Raw genomic sequence first — 21,835 nt, forward strand, 5'->3', positions numbered from 1 at the left:
GAGAATCAGGGAACACCAAAATATGAAGAATGACATGAGTTGAAACAGTGAGGATTGTTGCTTTTGCAGAACACTTTATTTAACCATTCTTATTCCATGCAATTAGATCAGAGGGGTCTGTTTGCTGTAATAGCACTGGTATCTTCATGGCCAGTTGCAGCAGGAGCAGCTGGCATCAAAGACGAGGCCTTCCTGGCAGCTCTGCACGAAGGTTTCTCCATTAAGGCAGTTGTAGAAGTTGCTCTTGCTGCTTGGATCTGCGTAGATGCCGTTGGCCTTGCCAGCACAGAAACCGCTCCCACCAGAGCCACCAGTATTGCTACCTGAACCCCCGCTCCCACTTCCACTTCCTTGGTTAGGAGCTTCAGTGACTGGAGGATTGGACTGAGTTGGAGGTACAAGGTCTGAAATAAAAGCAGGAAAGGGCTTATTTTTGTGCGGCCAGTCTCTCAGCCCTCCTCTCCCTCCCTAGGCCCTTTAGTGGTGGGGTCAGCTGTTAAAGTGTGTTCCCCCAAAGTCTGGCCTGGCTCACACCAGGCCTTTGAAATATCTGGACTCAATTCCAAGTTACAATCTCCCTCTTTGTCCTAGCGGCTGTAGAGTGAAAGGATCTTTCCAGGGCTATCTCTAGTTGTGGCTTCCACAGAAAGTCTTTATCAACCAAGGCTGCGACATAAATGTTCACAGGTCTCTGAAGCCCCATATCAGCTCTGAGCTAGGGAGTCACCTTCTAGAAGCACACGCAACTCAAGCTACTCACCACTGTTTTGCAGACCAAGACCATTCTTCAGGGCGGTGATCAGGGGATATTTGCCTTCCTTGCAGAAAGTGCCAGTGAAGTCATCCATATCAAGGGCCCAAACCATAGCACCTCCAAAATTGTTCTTCTTCAGCCAGTCAACCTGTTCAGTGCCAGAGGAGAAATCCCAGTTAGTCCCGGGACCTGCTGCTGCAGAAGGCCTCCTGCCTTATTATTAGCACAGCCACACATCCCACCATACCTTGATGTTGAAGCTCTTGATGTTGTCATAGCCAACCCATTCATTGCCTTTGTAAGCGTAGGGCACATCCTGGGGGGCATCCCAAGCCTGGGTGGCTCCAGAGTCCAGGAATGTGCAGATCTAGGAAAAAAGGGGAGAGAGGGAGAAGTTATCAAGCGTCCTACAAAAAAAGGGCAGTTGGCATATTGCAGGGGTCCATGGGTTAAAAATCCCTTGACGGTTTGAAAGGTGTTTGTGTTTGTGGTGGCCTAGGTGTGCAGGAGCACCCATACCTCATAGTAGGCCAAGAATCCAGCCTGCCTTGTATAAGGTCCAGCTGGGCCAGGTCCTGATGTTGGTGCCCCAACAGCAGTGTCAGATGGGTTTTGGAGGTTGAAGTCATGCCCATAGGTTGGGAATCCAACAAGGAGCTTCTCAGCTGGGGCACCATTGCTCTTCCAATAGTTCATAGCATAATCCTGTAAGAAAACCACCACGGTCAAAGCCTGTGCCAGGATCTGTAGGCAGGATGAGGACTCCTGAAACTTCTGATCACTGGTCTCATGATAATCATCTGTGAAACAGTCTCAGAAAATATACTTACGACATTGAAGTAGATGAGGTCACCAGTGTCAGCTGGTCCTTTGAACAGAGGGCTGTTCTCCCCAGTGTATCCTTCCCAGGAGCCGTGGAAGTCGTAAGTCATCACATGGATGTAGTCCAAGTACCTGTGGAGAACATTGCTTGCGTCCATCTCCTGGTGGACTCAGTCACCCGACCTGATTGTTCCTTTAGTGCTGGCCGTTTACCCCACCACATTCATGGCCATGTTGCTGCTTTCTGCAAACATGTTCTTCAAGATCTTTTCTGAGCTGACCTTGTAAGTACTGGAGCCAATGCTCTTCTCCAGTGGAGGGAGGCAAAGGTCAAGACAGAGGAGGAATTGCACTGGTATTCTGGGAACCAAGAGATGTTCCCCAATGGCATTGCATGGCTGGAGCCAGCCTGTTGTTATGCTTCCCTTCCCAAGATGCCCCCTTTCCACCAAACAAGCACCACTCTCATAGCGTACTTGCCTTACCCAAAAAAGCAGGGACCCCACATGCAATGAGGTTGGTTTCTGCCAGATAACGGCAGAGTTTCCATTAACATCTTGAAGGAAGACCACCTAAGTCACCGAAATGATACCAGAAGGTTTGCTACTCACTTTCCAAGCTCAGAAATCTCGTAGCCAGCCTGAATGTTGGAAAGTCCTGCAGCAACAGCCGCAGTGATCATGAGACGGGGCTTGTTGACCTGTTTGGCTTCTTGCTCAAAGGCTGCCAGCATTTCCTGAGGGATGCCAAGAAACAGCTCTCACCATGGACTCTCTAGGCTGAGGCTTCACAGCCAGAGCTGTGCAGTGCAGAGGGTTTGACCAAAACCTTTTGTTTCAGCCTACCTGAACCAGGACGGTAAAAAGCGTCTTGTCCTGGGGTGGGCTGCCCCTGGACCCAGGGTATTCCCAGTCAATGTCCAGCCCATCAAATTGATACTGGCGCAGGAATTTGATGACAGAGTTGATGAAAGTCTGGCGGTTCTCAGGTGTGGAAACCATTGTGGAGAACCTAGGGAAGCAGTGCAGGACAGAGTTGGGGTTTGGTTGGTGCCTCTTCCGCCCTCTCCCTCCCTTTCCAGGGTGCCATTATGGAAGGAGAGGGTTTGAACTTACTTGGCTGTCCCAAAATTCCATCCTCCAATTGCCAGGAGGGTCTTCAGTTTTCCATTCCTGCAAAGGGAGGAACAGGAACATATTTCACTATGAGGAATGCTTTAGCCTTACCTATTTCTAACATCACACAACAGGCCAACATAAAGCACAGTGCTCTTGCTTTTCTTGAAAGTGTCTGGTGTAGCTGCCTTTGTACACCATGACCCCTTGGCGTGAAACCCAAATAACAAGTCAGCAGTGCACTGAGTCACTGTCACCATCCTCAGAAGACTGGTGCTGGCAGCCTGCCCTGCCCTCCATTTCCCTCCCCATCACTATCTGACTCTTCTCCTTGGCATCCCTAGACCATCGATTGTGCTGCCATTGTGCAGAGAACAGATGCTGAATAATGGGTCAGGACTTGAGAGGGAGAACAAGTGATGCCCTTTGCTTTCGGTACATACTGGTTCTTCAAGGCATTGAAGGATTTGTAAAGGGTCTCGTCGTTCCATTCGTAAGTTGTGATCTCGTTGTTGGACATCCCAGCAAAGGCATAGATCAGATGGTCGCACAGGTATGGGTCGATGTTGTCCGGCATAAATTTTCCCAGGCCAGGCCTATATTGGGCCCAGTTGGTGAAGTAACACGACAGCACATAGGCAGTGCCTGCAGAGAAATAGAGGAGAGGCAGTTGGGAGAGAAAAGAGCAGAGAAGACATGTCTCAAATGCAGAAGAACCAGGTACCTAGCTGCATGAGGCCATGTTCCTTCCTATAACCATCCTTCAAGTCACACAGGAAAGGGACCAGTGCCCTGGGCTGCACTTAGGAGTAGGTAACTACTCAAAGCGGATCTAATCAGAAATGATTGGGCAATGTTTCTTTGCAGGGTAAGGAGTCTGGAGAAAGCGAAGCAGGGTTGGTTATCCCTCGGGGAACTGGCTTTGCAAGGATAATAATGGATTTCTTTCCTTCCTACTTAGTTTCAGCAGATGAGTCAGTCTAGGATTCTCATGCACCCTTAAACTCATGAATCAGGAGGTTTCTGAGTGCTGGGTCTCTCCTCCAAACTGAATCTTTCTCCTTTGCTGCCACATGAGGAAGAACAGAGGCAGAAGGGGTGTCTGGTGAAGTGCCTGGAATGTGGAAGGCTCTTTGCATGTTTGCTGTGCCTGTGAAAGCTTCTGCAAAGACCAAGATAGTGGCTGTGCTGATGCTTCATTCAAACTGAGCAGGAAGAGGCTGATATGAGGAAGCTTGTGTGAAAGAAAGCAACATATCTGCACTTTAGATTGAGCATGTCATACTTCATCAAGCTTTTGTCTTCAGAGACACCACTGCTGCATGCCTGCCTGCCTCTCCTTCCTCCCCCATGGCTAGTAAAAGAATTAGCTAGCAAGTCTGTTCCAGTTGCCTGTACGTGCCAAGACTGAGAAGGTTTTGGTAGAGTTGTTTCTGGAGTAGAAAGCACTTACCTATCTGGGCGTTCAGCAGGAGGGCCAGACCTTTAAAGAAAAAAGTGTGGGATTAGTCTTTGAGCTGAGCAATACAAAGCTCTCATGCAGGACTGGACTGAACCCAAATATAATCTGTACCCCAGGCACTATTCATTCTGAGGGAAGTCAAGACTGAGACAAAGAAGTTGTGTTTTGTCAAAACCGGAATTTGAATTTGCTTGAGATTGTTGTATTTTCTTGAAAAAACCACACAAGCATCTGGTTTCTCAAGCATGGGCGAATTTAGTTTTCATACGGAAGCAGGTACAATTTGTGGAATGATTTCATGTAGAAACACAGAAATTGAATTCACAATGCAGTATTTTGATTTTCTTGGTGGGTTTTGTGATCAAAAAGCACTTTTCAATTTCAATTAGCAACAAATTATATTCATTTTTAAAGCATACAATATACACACGGGTGGTACTGAAAAATGCAACTAAGCCTCCTGAGGGTAACTGCTAGATCTTTCCTTTTGACAGAAGAGTGAAAGATCTTTAACTCCAGGAAACCTCTTGTATAACCACCCAATATAGCAAAACATCCACAGATATTCATCATAAAGGCAGAGGATGAAGTTATAAAGCAGGACTTACCGGTAAGCAGAACGAACTTGGCCATCTTTGCTCTGGAGTAATTGCATGCAGCCTGTTTCTTCCTTATATACGCTTGTCTCATTTCATGCAAGTCTTGTATCAACAAAGATGCACAAACATTATAAAACTTGGTAAAGATCAGTATCACAAAAAATGATACCAGTACAATGGGCCTTCTTAACACTCCAGCTGGAGACACTACCACTATCAGACTGTGTTGTGGTGCTGCAAGAACAGTGGAAAAAAAAGATTAGATGGCTTTTATTTTTAGAAACTTTGTTTACTGCAATAGGCATTGTGTCACCACTGATGATTGCACAGTCAGAAATGGCTGAAGTGTTCACCTTGTGCTGTCATTGCGGCTACCTGGAGGTGGTAGGCACAGCCACATCAAAGGTGGTTTACAAGGGTTTTGTCTCCTTCGTTGGGCAGTCACTGAGGCCGGACTGAGGAGGGTTTAGGCTCGCAGCAATGGCCTTTTCGGAGGACACAGGAACTGGACTCGCTTGCTGTAGGCAAATTGTCTGTTGGGATCCAGGGGGCTTTGTGGTCCGAGCTGTGTCTTGCCCACACCATCTGAGCTTGTTGTCACTTCACAAAAGTGGAGAGAGTGTCCTGGTGTCCCACCAGTAAAGGAAAACCAACTCAACTTCTGCCAAGACATCCTCCCGCTTGCGAAGATGATTTTCCTCAGGGAGAAGCATGACTTCTTGGAGGTCAAGCTCTTCAAGAGAGACCCCAGGGACAGAGCAAGCATGCAGGCTGCATTTCCAGCTGCGCCTATTCCCTCTTTTTGATCAGCTGTTTCCCAAACTGAGAGACCTCCATGTTGCCGAGCATTCATGTCTTGCCTTAGCTTTCTGTGACTCTCCATAGGGAGAAATTACCCAAACCTCTTTTATTCTATATGATCTTGTCTCATTTTGTTGTATTCAGGGTGCAATGTCTTTCTTCTAAGCCTATCTGAATGGAATGTTTTAAAAGGCAGTTAGGGGTGCTGAAAATGATGTTTTAGCTCAGAAGATTCTGTCTGCACACTCAGGGCTACTGCAAATGGTGGAATAAGACACAGTGTGCACATGACCAGTAGTTGCTCTGCACTGAGTTGCTCTTTAATTCCTGTTAAGATGATGTGAAGGTGAATCTCCAGTAGGTCACCCAGACTTTGTTAAATGGGAGCCTGGAAAACACCGTCAGGGTTGCCGATATCACGTGCTGGCACTGAAGCCACTGACAGGCCATTAAAGTTCCTTAGACTTCTAGATTTTGTGTATGGAGTGGATGAAATACGGTGAATTATGAAAGAGGGTTGTCAGAGTCAGGCATGATGCTTGCACACCCTTGCACCCATCTCCTGTTAGATGTGTCTGGTAACTGACTCTCAGCAAACTCTCTAAAAACTGCTGTTTTCGCCAAAGACCTTAGCCACCCTGGCCTTACTAATCTTGGTGTGCACAAGCCATTGTTTTCCAGAGGTTGTTTAGTTTTCCCTGCCCTTGCTATGGAGGTTGCCTAACCTGTTGCTGTGGAAAGCTAAACCAGGGAGAATTATAAAGGTCGATGCAATGGCATCAAGTGTTTTGGAAAGCCCTGTCCTAACCCTTATCTGTCTCCTGGTACAGGGAGATTGGAGCTGACAGCCGATACAGGCCTTCGTGCCAACGGCAGCGTTATGACAGCCACGGTTCATGGTGGCAATGCAGAGACATCTGTTAGGTAGATGGGCCCTTGGCTAGGTGTATGGATATGCAAGATCCAGCTTTGGATTTCCAAGTGAAGGGAGGCTGCTTCCCATCACATTGGCAATGCAAAGATGCTGTTGAACTAGTATGAATGTGTTCTGGATTTATTTTTTGGATGTGAGAAGGTATGTGGTTTTGCCCATAAAAATCCAGGGAGATCTATGCCTGTTTTGGGCTGCTGCTCTGATGTTCCTCACTGCAGACAGACAACTTACTACCACCGCAGAGACAATCTGTTGCCAGAATGGTCCTCCTTAGTGTGGAGTGGTGTTCTTGGAAATTCCTTGGGAATTTTCCTATGGGAATTTACCCCAAAGATGTCTGCATATACGTATATATGTATAGCCTATGTTGCCCGAGCTCATATCAGTTATCAGGGCCTAGGCTTAGAACAAGGATTTACCTCAGAATTCTTCAAATTCTCCCATGGGATTATACCCCAGAATCATGTGCATATACGCATAGCCTGTGTTTGGAGTAGCAGGGAGAGGCAATATTGCTTGGAGTAATATAGATTACCATAGGAGCAAGTATGAACATTGCTACCTTCTATCTTGGCAGACTTTTTTCTCTTTAATGGTGGTTACGTTTCCTGTTCGGGAGCCTTTTTCTCTCATCTCTTTTCCCAGATTGTTAATATGAACAATAGGAAGCTACTCAGAATTGTGGAAAGTCCATTGAGGCTAGATTGCTGAAAGTTTCTGAGGAGTAAGAGGGTAATGCTTGGAGGGAAAATATCGAGATAATCTCTTTAGGCCAGCTTGCTAAACTTCTCCTTCGCTTCTTGGGAGATACGTTTCATCCTATGCTTAAATTCTCTTTAATGGGCTGGAAAAAAGCCAGCCGTGCATGAAGGAAGTCACGATGATTAACTTTTTAGTGTGAGGCACTTTAATGTTGTTAGATATGATCTGGCACTATGGTAAAACATGATAAACTCTTTCTTTCAAACCCATGCTCTGTACTTGGCTGGTTAGTGCTTTCTTATATGCTCCAAGAGCTCTGTATGGGAACCTCATTTCCTTATGAGCTTGAAGGGTTGAATCTCCTTAGAAATCATCATGCTCTCTCACTTAGCATACAGTACAGCCTTGTCTGGTACTAACAGCATTAGTTTTCAGCTCTTTCATTTTTATCAGCTAGCCTCATAAAAAACTCTCACTCCCAAAGAATCATGTAATTCCGTGAATTAAATGAAGGAAGAAATTGAGTTAAAGAAAGAAGTTTCTCTGCATATTGAGCTTCTCGATTTGCAATTAAGTGCACCTTGAAAGCACTGAAGAAGGCAAAAAGAAAGCAAAATAAAAGTATTAGCCTGTAATTTTAACTAAGGAGAGTATCTTCCTCTTGCATTTCAAGAATCTTGTATTCAGGGGCTGGGTACTATCAGCAATTAAAATATCCAACAGTAGGTGTCGATGTTGCTTGCTCTTCCCAACCGTAGAGATGGCGTGCTTTTCCAGCAGTCTTCTGATAACGTTTCAAGAAATGTGGTTGCAGGCCAGAAAGCTTAGTTGCTGCTCCTGTATGTTTAATCGCAAATAGAGAGCTGAGATTAACAGGACACTATCAAATAGAAAGGGAGTGCTTTCTTCTTGCTATGGAAAAATAACCAAGATAAAGGCTAAACTTTCTTCAGTTCTTTTCTGCAGAGCTATATAACCTATGTAAGACATGACTATCTCAGAGTGAAGGAAGAGCTATTAAATACATTTCTCCAAAAACTAGCCTCACCTTGCAACATGTCAGGATGCCTGTTAAGACATTAGTCATTTTGTTGACATCCCCAGGAACCACATCCCCTATAGAAGATTGGCAGGGTGCTGATAAATCTATGCTTTTTGGCTATCTCAGATGTTTAAGTCACCCGCTTATATCTCTGACAAAGAATTTAGGCTCAGTTCCCATATCTTCCGCCTTTCCTTACCAGCATAGTAAGTATTTATTGCGGGGGAAAATGGGCTTGAGTAGTCTGTTTAAAGATACAAACGAAACTTAATTTCCCTGAGTCCATGTTATGTGTGTGCAGTCTTTGTAATATGCCTAGTTTTATTCAAGTGGCTTTGGGTGAAGCAGGCCTAAATTTTGTGTGGCCTTGGCATATGTCCGTTATTAATCTGCTAGGAAAAGGAGATTTCGAACCATCTCTGATGTGTTTATGTCTCCCAAACCTTTCCTTTTTATTGGATACTTCTTTGCTGTGCAGCAAACCCTGCTTTTCACACTGGCAAAACATGAGACAAAGCAGTCACACTAGATTATTCACTCCAATGATAAATGTTACATCCTGACAGCAGTTCAGCAGGTTCTCCTAACAACTGCCTGGGTTTGCTCAAAGCCTTATATACTTGATAAGTATTTTATCACGCGCATCAGAGGAATCTTATCTACTCATTCCTGGCAAACTACATCTAAACGCAGCCATTTCCATCCAGACATAGTAAGCAGCGTCAGACTCCTACCCAATGCTTGATCCTTTTGGAGTTCAGCTCATGCTCCAGGGCCTGTAAAAGAGAATGTACTTCTGATGCCAGCACATGTCAATGGCCTATACCACGGCCCTGCCTAAAGTGTGCCATGTCAGACAGCAAACCTTTGGAAGCAGCAAAAAGCAAACAGAACAAAATCAACAACCCCTTTGCACATAAATGCCTGCAGCAAGAAGTAACCCTTTATTTTCACTTTGCTAAAAAAAGTGAGAGAGCTTTTGTGCCATAATCAGGACAGCTTGACTCAATGGTGGTTTTATTTCTTAGTTTTTACCTTGCCATCTCAGCAAAAGTTTCCCTGCTTGACTTGGCTTAAAATCTAAGGGCAGAATATCGATGAATCACCAACTACTACTTTGAGTTGTATTGCTTCCAGTGCCCAGTCTGGGAGGTGTTAGGAGATAACCTGTTCTTCTTGTCTTCCATTGATTTCTGCTTTAGAGAGAGGAACGGTGGAATTTCTTCCTTTCAAAAGCGGGGTGAAAGGTACCAGGAGTCTGGTCATCCTGGACCTAAGGGAATGACTGGGAACATCTTTACCTCAGCTTTAATGTTCTGCATATCCTGAGGTTGGAGTAGAGCTGGAGGCAGGGGAAGGAATAGAGTCTGCAAGCAGAAACTCAATTAGAGATGCATGGAACATGTTTAAAGAGACCTATCTGGGTCTCCTATCAAGAGCTTTGGTGCTATTGCTGGTCTCTCAATGGCTTAACAGCTTTTAATAGCTGAGCTCTATCTGGGGGCTGCTGATCTTCTTGGAAAACTGTCCCATCCTCTTCAGAAGTCTGACAGAGAATTAAAAAAATATGGCCACAGTTTCAGTGGTCAAACATGTGAAAAGCTGGCTCCACATCCAGTTGAGTATGTATACACTTGCTTAAGTTACTGCCACTATAATCCAATGTCTGTAAATGGAGTCCTGAAAAAGGATCTCTCCTACCTCCAAGTCACGCTTGGACATGTCCTTCACTGTGCAGCGCACAGGGCTGGTGGTGGCTGGTGTAATAGGATCTGTGCAAAGAGGAGATAGCTGCAGCGCCTGCGGGTCTGGCGTCTGCTCAGCTGCCTGATGGAGAGTTCTGAGAGTGATTTGAGAGCTGTCCTGGTCCAAATCCCTTTCTGTTCTTCTAAACAGATCATTTGGTATAGATGAAGGACTCATGTTGCTGCTGCCATGAGAACCATCCTGTGGGAAGCCCGGGCTGAAGAGCCAGCACCACGACCTGCAGCGTAACATGGTCTATCCAGGAGCACACGATGAGCAGGAAATGTCTTCTTCAGACTCATGGCAACAAATTAAGAGCTTTAAAGCTCCTCGGGTTCCCTCCTCCAAAAGATAATCACACCATGTAGGCCCTGGGCAGGGGCTGCGCAGACAGGCATTCAGGGCACTTTGCCTATGTAGGACAGCCAGGAGAGACTCGTATCCCTTTGATTCTTACGACACCAGTTCATTTGTTTAAAGGTCTCTATTTTTAAGCCCTCCTTCCCCAGAACTAACTCCTTGTTACAAAGGTTGGATCTGTTCTGCTTCACACCATCTTCCTCTGGCATTTGATTTCCCTTCTCTCCACAGCTCATTGAGTGGAACTAAAGAACTGCTGATTTCCAGATACCAACCATTCCCTGCCCCCCGGGAGAAATTCTTGCCTTCTGCATGTACATTCCCAGAAATATAATCTCTGAGTCACTCTGATTATGAAATGCTGCAGCCATTTCCCCAGCTAGTTCTACAGAGTGTCACTTTTATTCACCTTTTGTCCCCAGGTATATTTTATAAGAACTTAGAGGAGTTCTTTTCATGAGGAATTTTCATGAGGAATTTGATACAGTACTGCATTCGCCCTTTGCATATTCTTTCCTTTCAGCACATCTTTCATCTTTCCTTGTTCTCTGTTGGCACTGAACCGCTATAATTAGGTGCTGTAAACAAATCTTAAGCTTCTCTGATGATGTGAAACACTCAAACTTGATTTCTGATCATCCATGATCCTTGCGGTTCCCTTCCAACTCAGGACGTTCTATGATTCTACGAAATAAACCCTGACTCTGCACTGCAGCATCGTACTATCGTTCCCTGGTGATCAGGACCAAGGCAGTGTGTTCACCAGCTCTCTGTGGTGGCCGTGGTGAACCCCAGTGAACAGGGTGCTCTCTGTGCCTAGGAATGGCCTGCAGATGCTTCCACCTCCCCTTGTATCCAAGTGTTAGTCCCAGGACTTATTTCCTGGTCTGTCAGCAAGTGAGAACAGGCCTTCGAAAGGGGGCATGTGTGCATAGGATACAGATTCACAAATTGCTCGCTTGCACATAAATATCTGTGCCCGAATGCAGGTGTGTGCAGGTGAGCAAAGCGTACTGCAGAAAGGTTATATATGCACGAATGAACATGCACATGGGGGTTATTTTGGCTAAGGAAATATAACAAAAAGAACGCTTTGTTTCAGCTGCTCTGTTTTTTTCTTTCCTTTCTCTATTTTTATGCACCTTATGTCACCTGCAAATTTTTTATAGTCTGATCTTTTAAAAATTGAATTTATTAAAGCATATAATCTTCAAAAATCCACTTAAGATTGATTATACATATTAGAGCCTAAACTATTATAATCTATTATTTAGAAAAACATTGGCACCAAGCAGGCAGATCTTGAACTTCTTACAGTCAGGATTCAAAGTGGCAGGTTCAATCAAGCTGCTCCACATAACATGATCTGTTTTCCCCAATCCATCTCACCCCTTCAGTCCCCCTTATCTGTGAGGAAAGAACCAGATGCCCTGGATTTCGAGCTGAGACTAGCTGAGAGTATTGGGTGCTAATCCACCGCTGAACACTGCAGCCGTCACCATGCTGGGCACAGACGTACGGCCATCATCCTGCAGTTGCGTCCAGCGTTTGTGAGGTCTAGTCCTTCCCAGTAACTTACCGGAGGGGTACAGGAACTTCCTTTCGGGCTTGTCCTTTTTCCTCTGAACCCTTCAGAGGAGGCTCTGCCCCCACAACAGCATCCCAGCTCATCTAATTACTTACTAAGCTCTTTTTCTGGTTAGCCGACATCTGCCCATTTCCAATTAATCCTTGTTCACAAGCTCAATAACCTGAGCCATCTGTATAGATAAGAGAGATAAGCTTCCCATTAAAAATTTACAGGACATAACAAGACGGTATTGAAGCAACTGTTGCTGAGACAACCCAGGCGGGTGTCTGCGTGCGGGGGAGTAGCTGACCCCGCGCCTCTAACGGCCACGGTGTAATTGAACGAGAAAAATATATGGGTCTAAAAATATATGTGGGCCGTCACACACCCCCAAAAGGGTGCATGCTCCTCTCGCTTACGTCCATGAACCTTCTTGCTACATTAGCATGATAAAGGCTTTTAAAATAATTCAACAGCATTTTTGGCCCTAGAAGTTCTTTCCAGCAGCCAGTTAGCCTTTAAATAAAACATTCACTACTTAAGCAGCGGCTCTAGATACCCTTTAACCTCAAATGCTTAAAATAGCTCAGAAGTCAGTCTGACCTCCCTGTTCAGCTTTCCTGAACGTCCTTAATTCTAGGCAGAGGCATTATCTTTGTCCCTACACTTCATCAGTGACTGTCCATGTTTTGAAACAGCAGCTTTGTTTCCAAATCTTGCTAGGATGGGGTTCTATCTTGCAAAGCGCCTCCGTCCTTTTTCCCATTCAAGGTTTCCATCTCTGGGGCAGCACAGAGAACAAGATCCTTTGCCAATATATCCCATTCCCTCCACAGCCACCAGTGCCAACAGGGGGGTGAAGTCTTGCCTAAAAACCTTTATGAAAACTAAGGAGCCTCAGGAACGAAGCCGGGACATTGACAACTTTTTAAGCATATCTCAAGATCCGGGGTGAGGGTTGGCAGGTAATCTCTTTTAAGGGTGTAAACACTTTAAGGGGCCACAAAAAGGGAGAGGGTGACTCCCCTGCTCCCTCAGCGCCAAGGGGGAGCGCAGGCAACCGGGGCGGAAAGCTTCGGAGCTGTGAGAGAGCTTCTCCAAGGCCCGGGGGACCAGAGGGGCCTCGGGGGACCAGGGGGACCTCGGCGCCACAAGCAGACTGCTCGTCCCCTCACGGTAATTCCGGCGCGGAGCCACGGAGGGGCGCACCGGCCCTGCCACTGGCCCCGGGACCTTCCTGGGCCGCCCCCGGGCCGCCCCGCCCCCGGCCGCCCCCCGCCGGGCAGCCCCCGCCGGGCCTGCAACCGGATCCCCTCTCTGCAAACTGATCCTTGCTGCCAGCTGGCCTGACGCAAAACCGAGGGCAGGCACATCCAGGACATGAACATCGAGGGTGTGCACCCATCGCGGCTGTACACATGGAGGGGGTACATACGCGGCGGGTGTACACACACGGAGAGTGTACACGCACGGAGGGTGTACACGCACGGAGAGTGTACACACATGGAGGGTGTACACACATGGAGGACGTGCTCATTGTGGTCTCAAGCCTGGGTCTGAACTGACAGCACGGGTGCCTCTGTGCTGGCTGGCAAGCGGCTGCTTGTATAAAGTTAGTTTGCCGGTAGCTCTGGAGGGAGGGATGGTCGGCTCTCCACCTCCTCCTCCACGTGGGGTCCGAGATGCTGGTGTGCTTGTGGGTCCCTTCCAGCTCAGGACATTCCGTGATTCTATGATTCTATGCTAAACACACACAGGTAAAGGCCTATAACCTACTTCTGTTAGCTAATGCCTACAGGAGGCTCCCGTCCCCAGTGCAGACCAGTAAGATCTCTCCAATCACACATTTGCATTAGAAACTTTTTCCCTCTGAGGGTGTAGGCTGCCAGCCTGATTATCTCAACTGCTGGCAGCTTGAGCTTCAATTGCAAGGGGATGTGGCTGATCTGCTAGCTTTGCTGTGCGAAGCTGCCTGATTTGTGCAGATTCTCTACTGTTTGGAGTGTGGTGCTGAGAAGCCAAGATCTGGTGTGGTTTGTAGTGTTGCTGTCAGCAGGTCATGGGAGAATCTGCATGTCCTGGGGATGGGAGACCGGGTGCTTCATCAGGGTAGGTTGCTTCCAGCTTGGTATGCTCTCGGCTTTTGCATACAGCGTAGGAGTTATACTTCATCCAGGAACTGAAACACCTAGTGCAGCCTGCTGTCTGCCCAGTCAGATCTAAAGACAGACTGAATTTCAGAAGCTCCAGTCTGCGCTGGCTGGTGTCACTCAGAGCAGATTCAGCAAATAATTCTGAATATTGCAGACATGAGAAAAAACCCAGGTAGGCTGAGGACTGTGGCTAACTTGAAAGCAGTAAAAGTGAAATTCATCAAAGAAACTACCAATTATTTACTTCACTCAGGGACATGCTGCAGGGAAGGAAGTACTAGGTTTCTAGCGTGTGAATACATTTCTGCTCAGCACTTCCACGCCTGTTCAGTGGGGCATGGGAGTGGGGAAGTTGGAGTAGGAGCATTGTCCCGAGTTTAATCTTGTATTCATATCTTTCAGTATGGGGGCTCTCCTGGGGCTGATGTAGGGCAGAGAGAGCCTTGAAAGGCTGCCAGGGTTGTTTGGGGGTAGAGGAGGAAGTGGAAGTAGAATTGTCTGTGTAATAGTCTCTTGAAACAGCAATAATTTCTTCTCATTGATCAGATGAGGTGAGGGGTGTGTGTGAAGGGGCTTCCCTTCAATTTCCTCACCCTTTATTTTACCCGCAGGGAAAGGAACACACCCTTTTCCCATCCGTAGCTGGGACACAGCCACCTTTCTGTGCACACCCGAGACGCTCTCTGTGCCTCTCTTCCCTTCCTCCCTAACTTACAGGCTGGATGCAGTCACCCTTTCAAGCATCCAAGCTCCCTAAATGTGCTTTTCACCAGGAGCCCTTTGTTGTCATGCCAATCTCTATAAAAACTTTAAAATCTGCCAGTGCCCATCACAGTACCACAACCCCTGGCACCCCTGGCAGCGGCGCAGCAGGCTCTGGAGGCGGTTACGCTGCTTTTGTTACCAAAGGAAGCAGCATGTGGGCTTTCCTTCTTTGGAAGCGTGGCTCTGCTCCACATCCCCACTTGTCTCTGCCCTCCATGCAGAGGGTTTAACTGTGCTGTGTGGCTGTCTCCTACGTCACATGTTTTTAAGAAGCTCTTGCCAGCTTCCTGCTGAGGAGCTGATCATGCTGACGTCTGCAGAGCAGGCCACGTCAGGCACGGCCGGGAAGGGAAATGCAGTCCTTTTTTGGGTGCAGACTAAAGCAAAGTCTATTGGCCTGAGCAGAGAGGAGGGCTGAGATTCAGGAACAGCTGGGCTCTGTCAGTAATTTAGCACTAAGAGCTTAAACAATACCCAGGATAACACACTCCAGGACTGGGAGACCTCCCTTTTTTTTCTCAGCTCAGCACAATATTTTCCTTTCTCTTTTAAAGATTTCACTGCCGATAATTAATTTGAGTGGAATGCTTTTCCAGAGTTATATTTAGATTTTCTTCTCCGACAGCACTCCCCCATCCCAACTTCTCTAATGCAGCTGTATTGCTGTGCTTTTTGAAATAGAAACGATTTGCCTTTCACAAAGCTTAGCAGTTTCATGTCCCAAGGCAGCACCTGAATGGGGGCATTTTTGGGGGTTCAAAAAGGCTTTGTGGAGAAAGAGAACTAGAGTAGCAAAGCAGAACCGCTCCATACCTTCAGCTTCAGTATGGGGGCTTTCAAGTGTTTGGAAAAGGGGGGACAAAACAGCCCTGGATCAGAGCATGCTTGAAGTGGCATGTTACTCAGAGTGGATTATATATATGCGCACATATTTGGGAATCTGGACACTTTACAAGCCTTTAAGATAGGCTTAAGTCAAATCTCCACCTGACTGCTCCTCAGCTGCTGGGAAAACCCCAAGCTAGACGCAAAATCTGTAGCAAGGCACCTTTCCCCAGCACACACGTCCTACCTGCCTGGCGAGGCTTTGCTTTCTCTGCCTTCCCTGCAGCTCTGACATGGCTGTACACTGCAAAAGTTCCTCCTTTCATGTGGGTGGTTGTGAGATAAGACAGCTCTGTTCTGCGCCTACGCGGCGTAGTTAAAAAAAAAATAATTAAAAAATCAGGCTACCAAGGTTACAGAGCTGTAAGGAGGAGATAGTTAATCTGAGAACAGCTTTCTACCCTTGCATAAACACTCCAAAATTAAGGACAATTACAATGCTGCCATTGTGGGATAGCTGCTCAGCTGGAAAGTCCCTTTACCCCCCCAAGCCCAGCTTGACCCCGGGGGCTTCCCAGCACTCCCGCCTGGTTTAAGGAGTGTGTTGCCATAAGTGAGGGTCACACCCAGGTCTCTAATCTTATCGGAGCAGCGGTGGAAACCAGTTCAGCAGGGTCATAGAGCAAAACGCAAAGTGGGTCCATTATGAATACTTCTGTTTTTCTCATGTTGGTCAAGACGTGGTCAGAATCTTTTCTATCCCGTGTGTGATGCCTTTCTTTGCATAGTTTGCTGCATAAAGTGTAATTAGGCAGCCCATATAATTAAGACAATTATGTAAGGTAAGCACCCCACAGAGTAATTGTGGCCAATTTTTAGCATACCCAGGGGCACTTAAAGGGCCCAAAGTGGCCCTTCAAATGATTTACCTGCTCACATGTCTCTAAAGCACTCATCTTAGGTGTGTCTTAGGTGACATCTTTGAAGTGGACATTATTGTCCTGCTCCTGCTGAGAAACAGCTGGCTGGAGTAGTAGTACTCTTTTCTTCTTTTTTCTTGCAGAAAAAGGAGTTTCATATCTTGTTTCTATTCTGAAGCAGACTGAAACTGAGACTCTGGATGCGAGTGACCCAGATTCAAATGTGACCCACCAGAAGAAGGGCTTGACTTCGAGAGCTGTCACTCCACAGGGTGAGCATGAGTTGCTCTAGGCAGAAGCTTAGTTCCTTGCTGTCTTCCTCTCTTGCTTTTTGATGAGAAATTCCAGCCTGGTTCTGAGAAATCTTCCCAACAAAATGGTGCTGACATGAAAAAAATTCCTTGAAGTATTCTGTTTGTAGTGGGAGGATATGTCAGTTCTCCTGCAAATACCATGAGGTTCCTCCTTTTGATTCTGTTCTTTTGAGACAAAAGGCAGCCTTCTGCTTTCTTCTACCCTTTTACTGGGTTCCTAAAAGCTATTTTGTCCCTTCCTGCCTGAAGACTGACCTCTGCTCAAGCAGCAAAATGCCAGAGGCAAGCCAGATCCTAATCTGCATCTCAGCTCTAAATCTGGAGTCACTCTGACCTCATCGAGAGAAATATGAGCCAGTATCTGGCTATGATAACTGAACAACACCACCACTCCTGATACAGAAGGCAGAGTCACCTGAGCACTAGGAAGGACAGTGTTAAGATCCAGAGGCTGTAGGAATCATAGAATCAATCATAGAATCATAGAATCATTAAGGTTGGAAAAGACCTCTAAAATCATCAAGGCCAACCCCCAACCCAACACCCCCAGGCCTCCTAAACCATGTCCCCAGGTGCCACATCTACGTGTTCTTTGAATACCTCCAGGGATGGTGACTCCCCCACCTCTCTGGGCAGCCTGTTCCAATGCCTGACCACTCTGTCAGTGAAGACATTTTTCCTAATATCCAGCCTAAACCTCCCCTGATGCAGCTTGAGGCCATTCACTTTCATCCTGTCACTGATGACCTGGGAGGAAAGACCAACTCCCACCTCACTACAGCCCCTTTCAGGTAGTTGCAGAGAGCGATAAGGGCTCCCCTCAGCCTCCTCCAGGCTAAAGAACCCCAGTTCCCTCAACCTCTCCTCATAAGACCTGCTTTCCAGACCCTTCCCCAGCTCTGTTGCCCTTCTCTGGACATGCTGCAGCGACTCAATGTCCTTCTGGTACTGAGGGGCCCAAAACTGAACCCAGGATTCAAGGTGCGGCCTCCCCAGGGCCGAGCACAGGGACACCATCCCTGCCCTGCTCCTGCTGACTACACTATTGCTGATACAAGCCAGGATGCTGTTGGCGTTCTTGGCCACCTGGGCACTGCTGGCTCACGCTCAGCTGGCTGTCAGCCAGCACCCCCAGGGCCTTTCCCTCCCGGAGAAGCTTTCCCGTCACCCTTGCATCGTTGCCCACCCCAGCTAGCCAGGAAGAGCCCTTGTTGCTGTGTCCTGTCTCTGCTTGGAGGAGGGGGTGTTGGCAGCACAAAGGAACTTGTCTTGGAGTCAGCAGAGCTGCCCACAGGGCGCCTGTTTGCTCTTTGGGTGGACCAGATCCTCCTCTATCTCCCCAGCAGCACATATGTGTACATCTGGAATGTTTTCTAATGCATATGTTCCAGTCTGCACAGAGCTCAGGCCTTTCCTTTCTGAAAATAAAGCTGAGAGAGCTCTGTGAACCAGCTCTGGGTTACAGCAGGGTGTAAGGAAAGGCTGAACATCAACCTGTGGTGCTACACCCCACTCCCTCTGGCTCACCAGGCCTAGTGTTGTGCTGTGCTGGTGTCCTTCCAAGGGAGCTCCAGGGAAGTCAGTGAATTTAATGGGTTTTGAGAGCTTCTAAGATATTTACAATCACAGCCTTCTACCCTCTCCCCACCCTGAAACACACATCAACATCCAAAACTGAAATTTGATTTTATTCTTTATTCTTTTTCTCTCCTTCTTTTAGCTGACTCCTGTGTTTCAGACCTTAACATGGAGCCAGCCCATGTTTTCAGTTTTCTTCTTAGCAATAACCTTTTTTTTAATTAAAAGCTCATCCCTTGCAGGAGGGAAAGAAAAGCTTCAAACGTGAGACGACTTGTGATGAGATCTCAAGTGTTGGCAACTTTAAGCTGGACTTTCTAATGGTGGAACAGTTTGAGCACAGTGTGGCCTTGCTAGAAAGAAGGGAAACAGCCATTTATGGCAGACAAATGGGTACAGTTGCCGAGCAAGGGCCCTCCTGGGCTCTGGAGCAGGCAGGGTGAAGGGTGCATGAGTTATTATTAGCTTCTTTGTATGGTAAAGAGGGCCTTCAGTTGCCTGGTCTCTGCAAAAGCTGCTTCACTCAGGAGTACTCTCGAGAATGAGGGAGTGGAAGGGAGGAATTTGAGACCCTTTTAAGGTCTGTTTACTCTTTCAGCCTCCGCAGATTTCAAGGGCATGTATATGAGGCAAATCTGAAATGGTTATGGTGAGAGCTGCAGGCACAGGAGGGAGTGGAGGTCCCTGGAGCCCTGTCAGCCAGGACTAATGGGTCACATGGGAATGTTTTCCTGCTCCACTGGGCCATTTCCGTACTGAGTGTCTGTGATCCTGGTTGAGAAGCGCCCCTTCGCAGGGACCGTAAGAAAACAGTCCTGGGCCTTGTGTTTTCATATGGCTTGTTGCTACAGGGAAACTGGAAGGCGATTTTCCCCTCCCGTCCCCTGTTGCACAGTGTTTTCTGTGGGGAGACCTTCACGACATTCATCCTCTTTCTAGCAGGGGTTTGCCTCACAGCTACATTCCCAGCTCCTTCCACACATTAGAGATGCACCTTTTCAGGTTCCTGAGTCTCCAGGTGCTTTTGTAATGGGAAATGAGCCTCCATACACATCAGGAAACTGAGACACGTACTGAGAAAAAGTGAATTGCTTTTGCAAATACAGAGCAGGTGGGTGCCGGCAGCAGGATCAACCCTAACGTGTTTGTTCAGCTGCTTTTCGGGCCAGCTGGGAGGAACACGATCCTGGGCACGCACAGCAGAGCTTGGTAGTAAGATATTTCAACCTGACTTCACGCCTTGAGATGGGTAGCAGGGATGTAGTTAGCTTTTGGACTCTGGGAGCCTCCAACAGGCTGCATCGGAGTAGAGAGCCTTGATAAGTAACCACAGAGTCCCATACTGGTGGTTGCAGAAGCATTTGAGCTGTAACTTTTGTTTTACACTGCCATAACATCTCCAATGCCAAGATCCAGATTTCCCAAATGCTGGTGATCTCAGACAGTGTTTTGAGCAGCTCTTAAACCATGAATATTAAGTTTCAAATCTTCGGTTACCCAGCAAGATTTTGCATCCAGACCTGAGTCTGGTCAGGGTGAGCAGACAGACAGAATTGTAAGCAGGAGATCTTAGCTGCAGAGCTGCGGTGCCTCTGCATGGCTCTGGCACAGCAGACTGGGCTCATCTGGTACCAGAGCTGCTGGGGATGCTGCGAACAAAAGATGGATGACCTGGTGGTTAGGAACCTGAGTTTTGGGGGACATCTCAGTTCAGTTCCTGGCTTCACCACAAACCACTGGCCTGCCCTAGGCATGCCATCCTGCTTTCCTGTGACTCAATTTACCTTCTGGGACACAGGGGAGAAGGGAAGAAATAGCACCCTACTTTGTGGACTAACTTCGGGGGATAGCTATATTAAAGTCACTTCAGTCTTGCGGACCTTGGGACACCCTGTGCAGGTGGGGGTGAGTTGCTGAGTCGAGGGGCCCACAGTGCCCAGGCAGAATGGTGCTGGCGTGAAGGGAAGCAGCAGGATGCATCCTGCTCTAACAGAGGGACTCCGATCCCTGCCTGGCACCTCTGTCCCCTTCCCTGGCCTGTGCTGGTGTCTTGGCTGCTGGCACGTTGGGTCGCGCTTTCCCAGCTGTGAGGAAGGTTTCCTGACGGAGCCCTGTATCTAATTCACTCAACATGGCCTCAGCCAAGGCTCAGTACAGGAAGGGGAAAGTGGGTTATGGTTGTTACTGTTTTTCCAAACCTCCTTTTGTTTTCTAAGGAATGTGGCTGCAAAGCCCTGCTGCCAAAGGCTCTCTTGAGAGTTCTGCTCTAATGGCAGGTCTTCCTTGGGGCTGCTGCACCAAACGGGAATTATGCCAGCAAGTGAGCTGCATGTTGTTTCTTTTACAATTGAGTAGCTATTTGCCTTGTGACACAGCTCACCCCACTCTCCAACCTCCCACGCACTGTGGCTATCGCAGGTCTTCAGTGTCACCTTTGCACAGCCTTTTCCTCCATCACCTCATGGGGAAGAGTGTCCATGCACTGGATTTTCAGTCGTAGTTCTTGGCATGTCTTAGCCAACGTGTTTGTCTTTTGGTGCCTGCTCGAATTCCAGAGGTGCTGAGAGATCCCAGACAGCTTCGCTGACCTCCCTGTGGGAGACAGGGACATAGCTGTCTGGGGTGGGAGTGGGACCATCCCTGCCATTACTGGTGGGTGGGGTGGGGCAGGGCCGGAGTATAACTGGGCTCCCAAAAGCATTAATTATAGTGTGAGCTGGTGATGAGCATGTGGAGGACAATCACTCTGAGGAGCTCTGGGGAACACTGGTCATCAGGGGTGGACTGAAGCAGCCTGGCCAGGATGGCTGGTCTCTCAGGATCATCTGTGCTGCTGTCTTACCTCTAGCAGAGTACCTGGGGCCAGGTCTTCAACCATTATATCCCTGGCATACCTCAGGGCAGCCTCCTGGAGACTATTTCCAGGATACTGAAGTTATGTTTAGCTTAAGCAGGTTTAAATGTGCCTGTTTGATTCCAAATCGCACTTCTACATGAAGGTCCTGGGTTTTCCTGAAGTGAGACCAAAGTCCTGAGCAGAAATTGAGCAATAGATCAAGGCCTTGGATATGCATGAATGTCTGACCTGAACACAGCTCAGGAATCCAGCCCCCACCTCCTCTCCTCAAATGTACACAGATGAAATCATGACTCTCTTAACTCCTCTAAATATGAGTGGAAAAATGCCCCCAGAGACTCTGCTGAAGCCTTGGTTGTTCCTAAAATGCAGAAATATGAAGAGAGTGCTTATGTGCTGTTTCTGTGAGTGACAAATGTGGCTCTAACCTGAAATTTGGGATCTAAACCCAGACGAACTCTGTGCGCAATCCAACGCCATGCCTAAACGCAGATTTTTGAGTAAATGACCCCTACT

General features: G+C 47.5%; 1 protein-coding gene across 7 annotated transcripts; it reads right to left on the reverse strand.

The window, feature by feature from the left end:
- Window positions 1–52: 52 nt before the first annotated feature.
- On the reverse strand, window positions 53–15,979 carry LOC142067151 (acidic mammalian chitinase-like). Of its 7 annotated transcripts, none has more exons than XM_075115492.1 (13): window positions 15,898–15,979; window positions 8,966–9,007; window positions 4,762–4,854; window positions 4,145–4,174; window positions 3,135–3,336; window positions 2,692–2,748; window positions 2,422–2,587; window positions 2,188–2,312; window positions 1,585–1,708; window positions 1,274–1,459; window positions 1,002–1,121; window positions 761–902; window positions 53–404 (listed from the first exon to the last, which is right to left on the reverse strand). In XM_075115492.1, exons 3-13 carry the CDS (start codon window positions 4,841–4,843, stop codon window positions 145–147), a joined length of 1,494 nt encoding a protein of 497 aa, XP_074971593.1. In that variant the 5' UTR covers window positions 4,844–4,854; window positions 8,966–9,007; window positions 15,898–15,979; the 3' UTR covers window positions 53–144. The 7 variants fall into 7 exon arrangements, with proteins under 7 accessions (XP_074971593.1, XP_074971591.1, XP_074971588.1 ...); XM_075115490.1 differs by having other exon boundaries at window positions 4,762–4,986; XM_075115487.1 differs by lacking the exon at window positions 15,898–15,979 and adding an exon at window positions 11,917–12,228 and having other exon boundaries at window positions 4,762–4,986.
- Between the last annotated feature and the right edge of the window lie 5,856 nt (window positions 15,980–21,835).

The sequence above is a fragment of the Phalacrocorax aristotelis genome, chromosome 21 (genome assembly GCF_949628215.1).
Source record: "Phalacrocorax aristotelis chromosome 21, bGulAri2.1, whole genome shotgun sequence".
In the NCBI taxonomy this organism is placed as follows: domain Eukaryota; kingdom Metazoa; phylum Chordata; class Aves; order Suliformes; family Phalacrocoracidae; genus Phalacrocorax; species Phalacrocorax aristotelis.

What these genes read in the sequence shown, in the direction of transcription:
- LOC142067151 (XM_075115492.1), bottom strand. Translation starts at nt 4,843, where the DNA reads ATGAGACAAGCGTATATAAGGAAGAAACAGGCTGCATGCAATTACTCC. An exon ending in CAAGTTCGTTCTGCTTACCG is followed by an intron (nt 4,175 to 4,761) that starts GTAAGTCCTGCT and finishes TTTTCTTTAAAG; the next exon opens with GTCTGGCCCTCCTGCTGAAC. An exon ending in TCAAGAGCTTCAACATCAAG is followed by an intron (nt 903 to 1,001) that starts GTATGGTGGGAT and finishes GGCACTGAACAG; the next exon opens with GTTGACTGGCTGAAGAAGAA.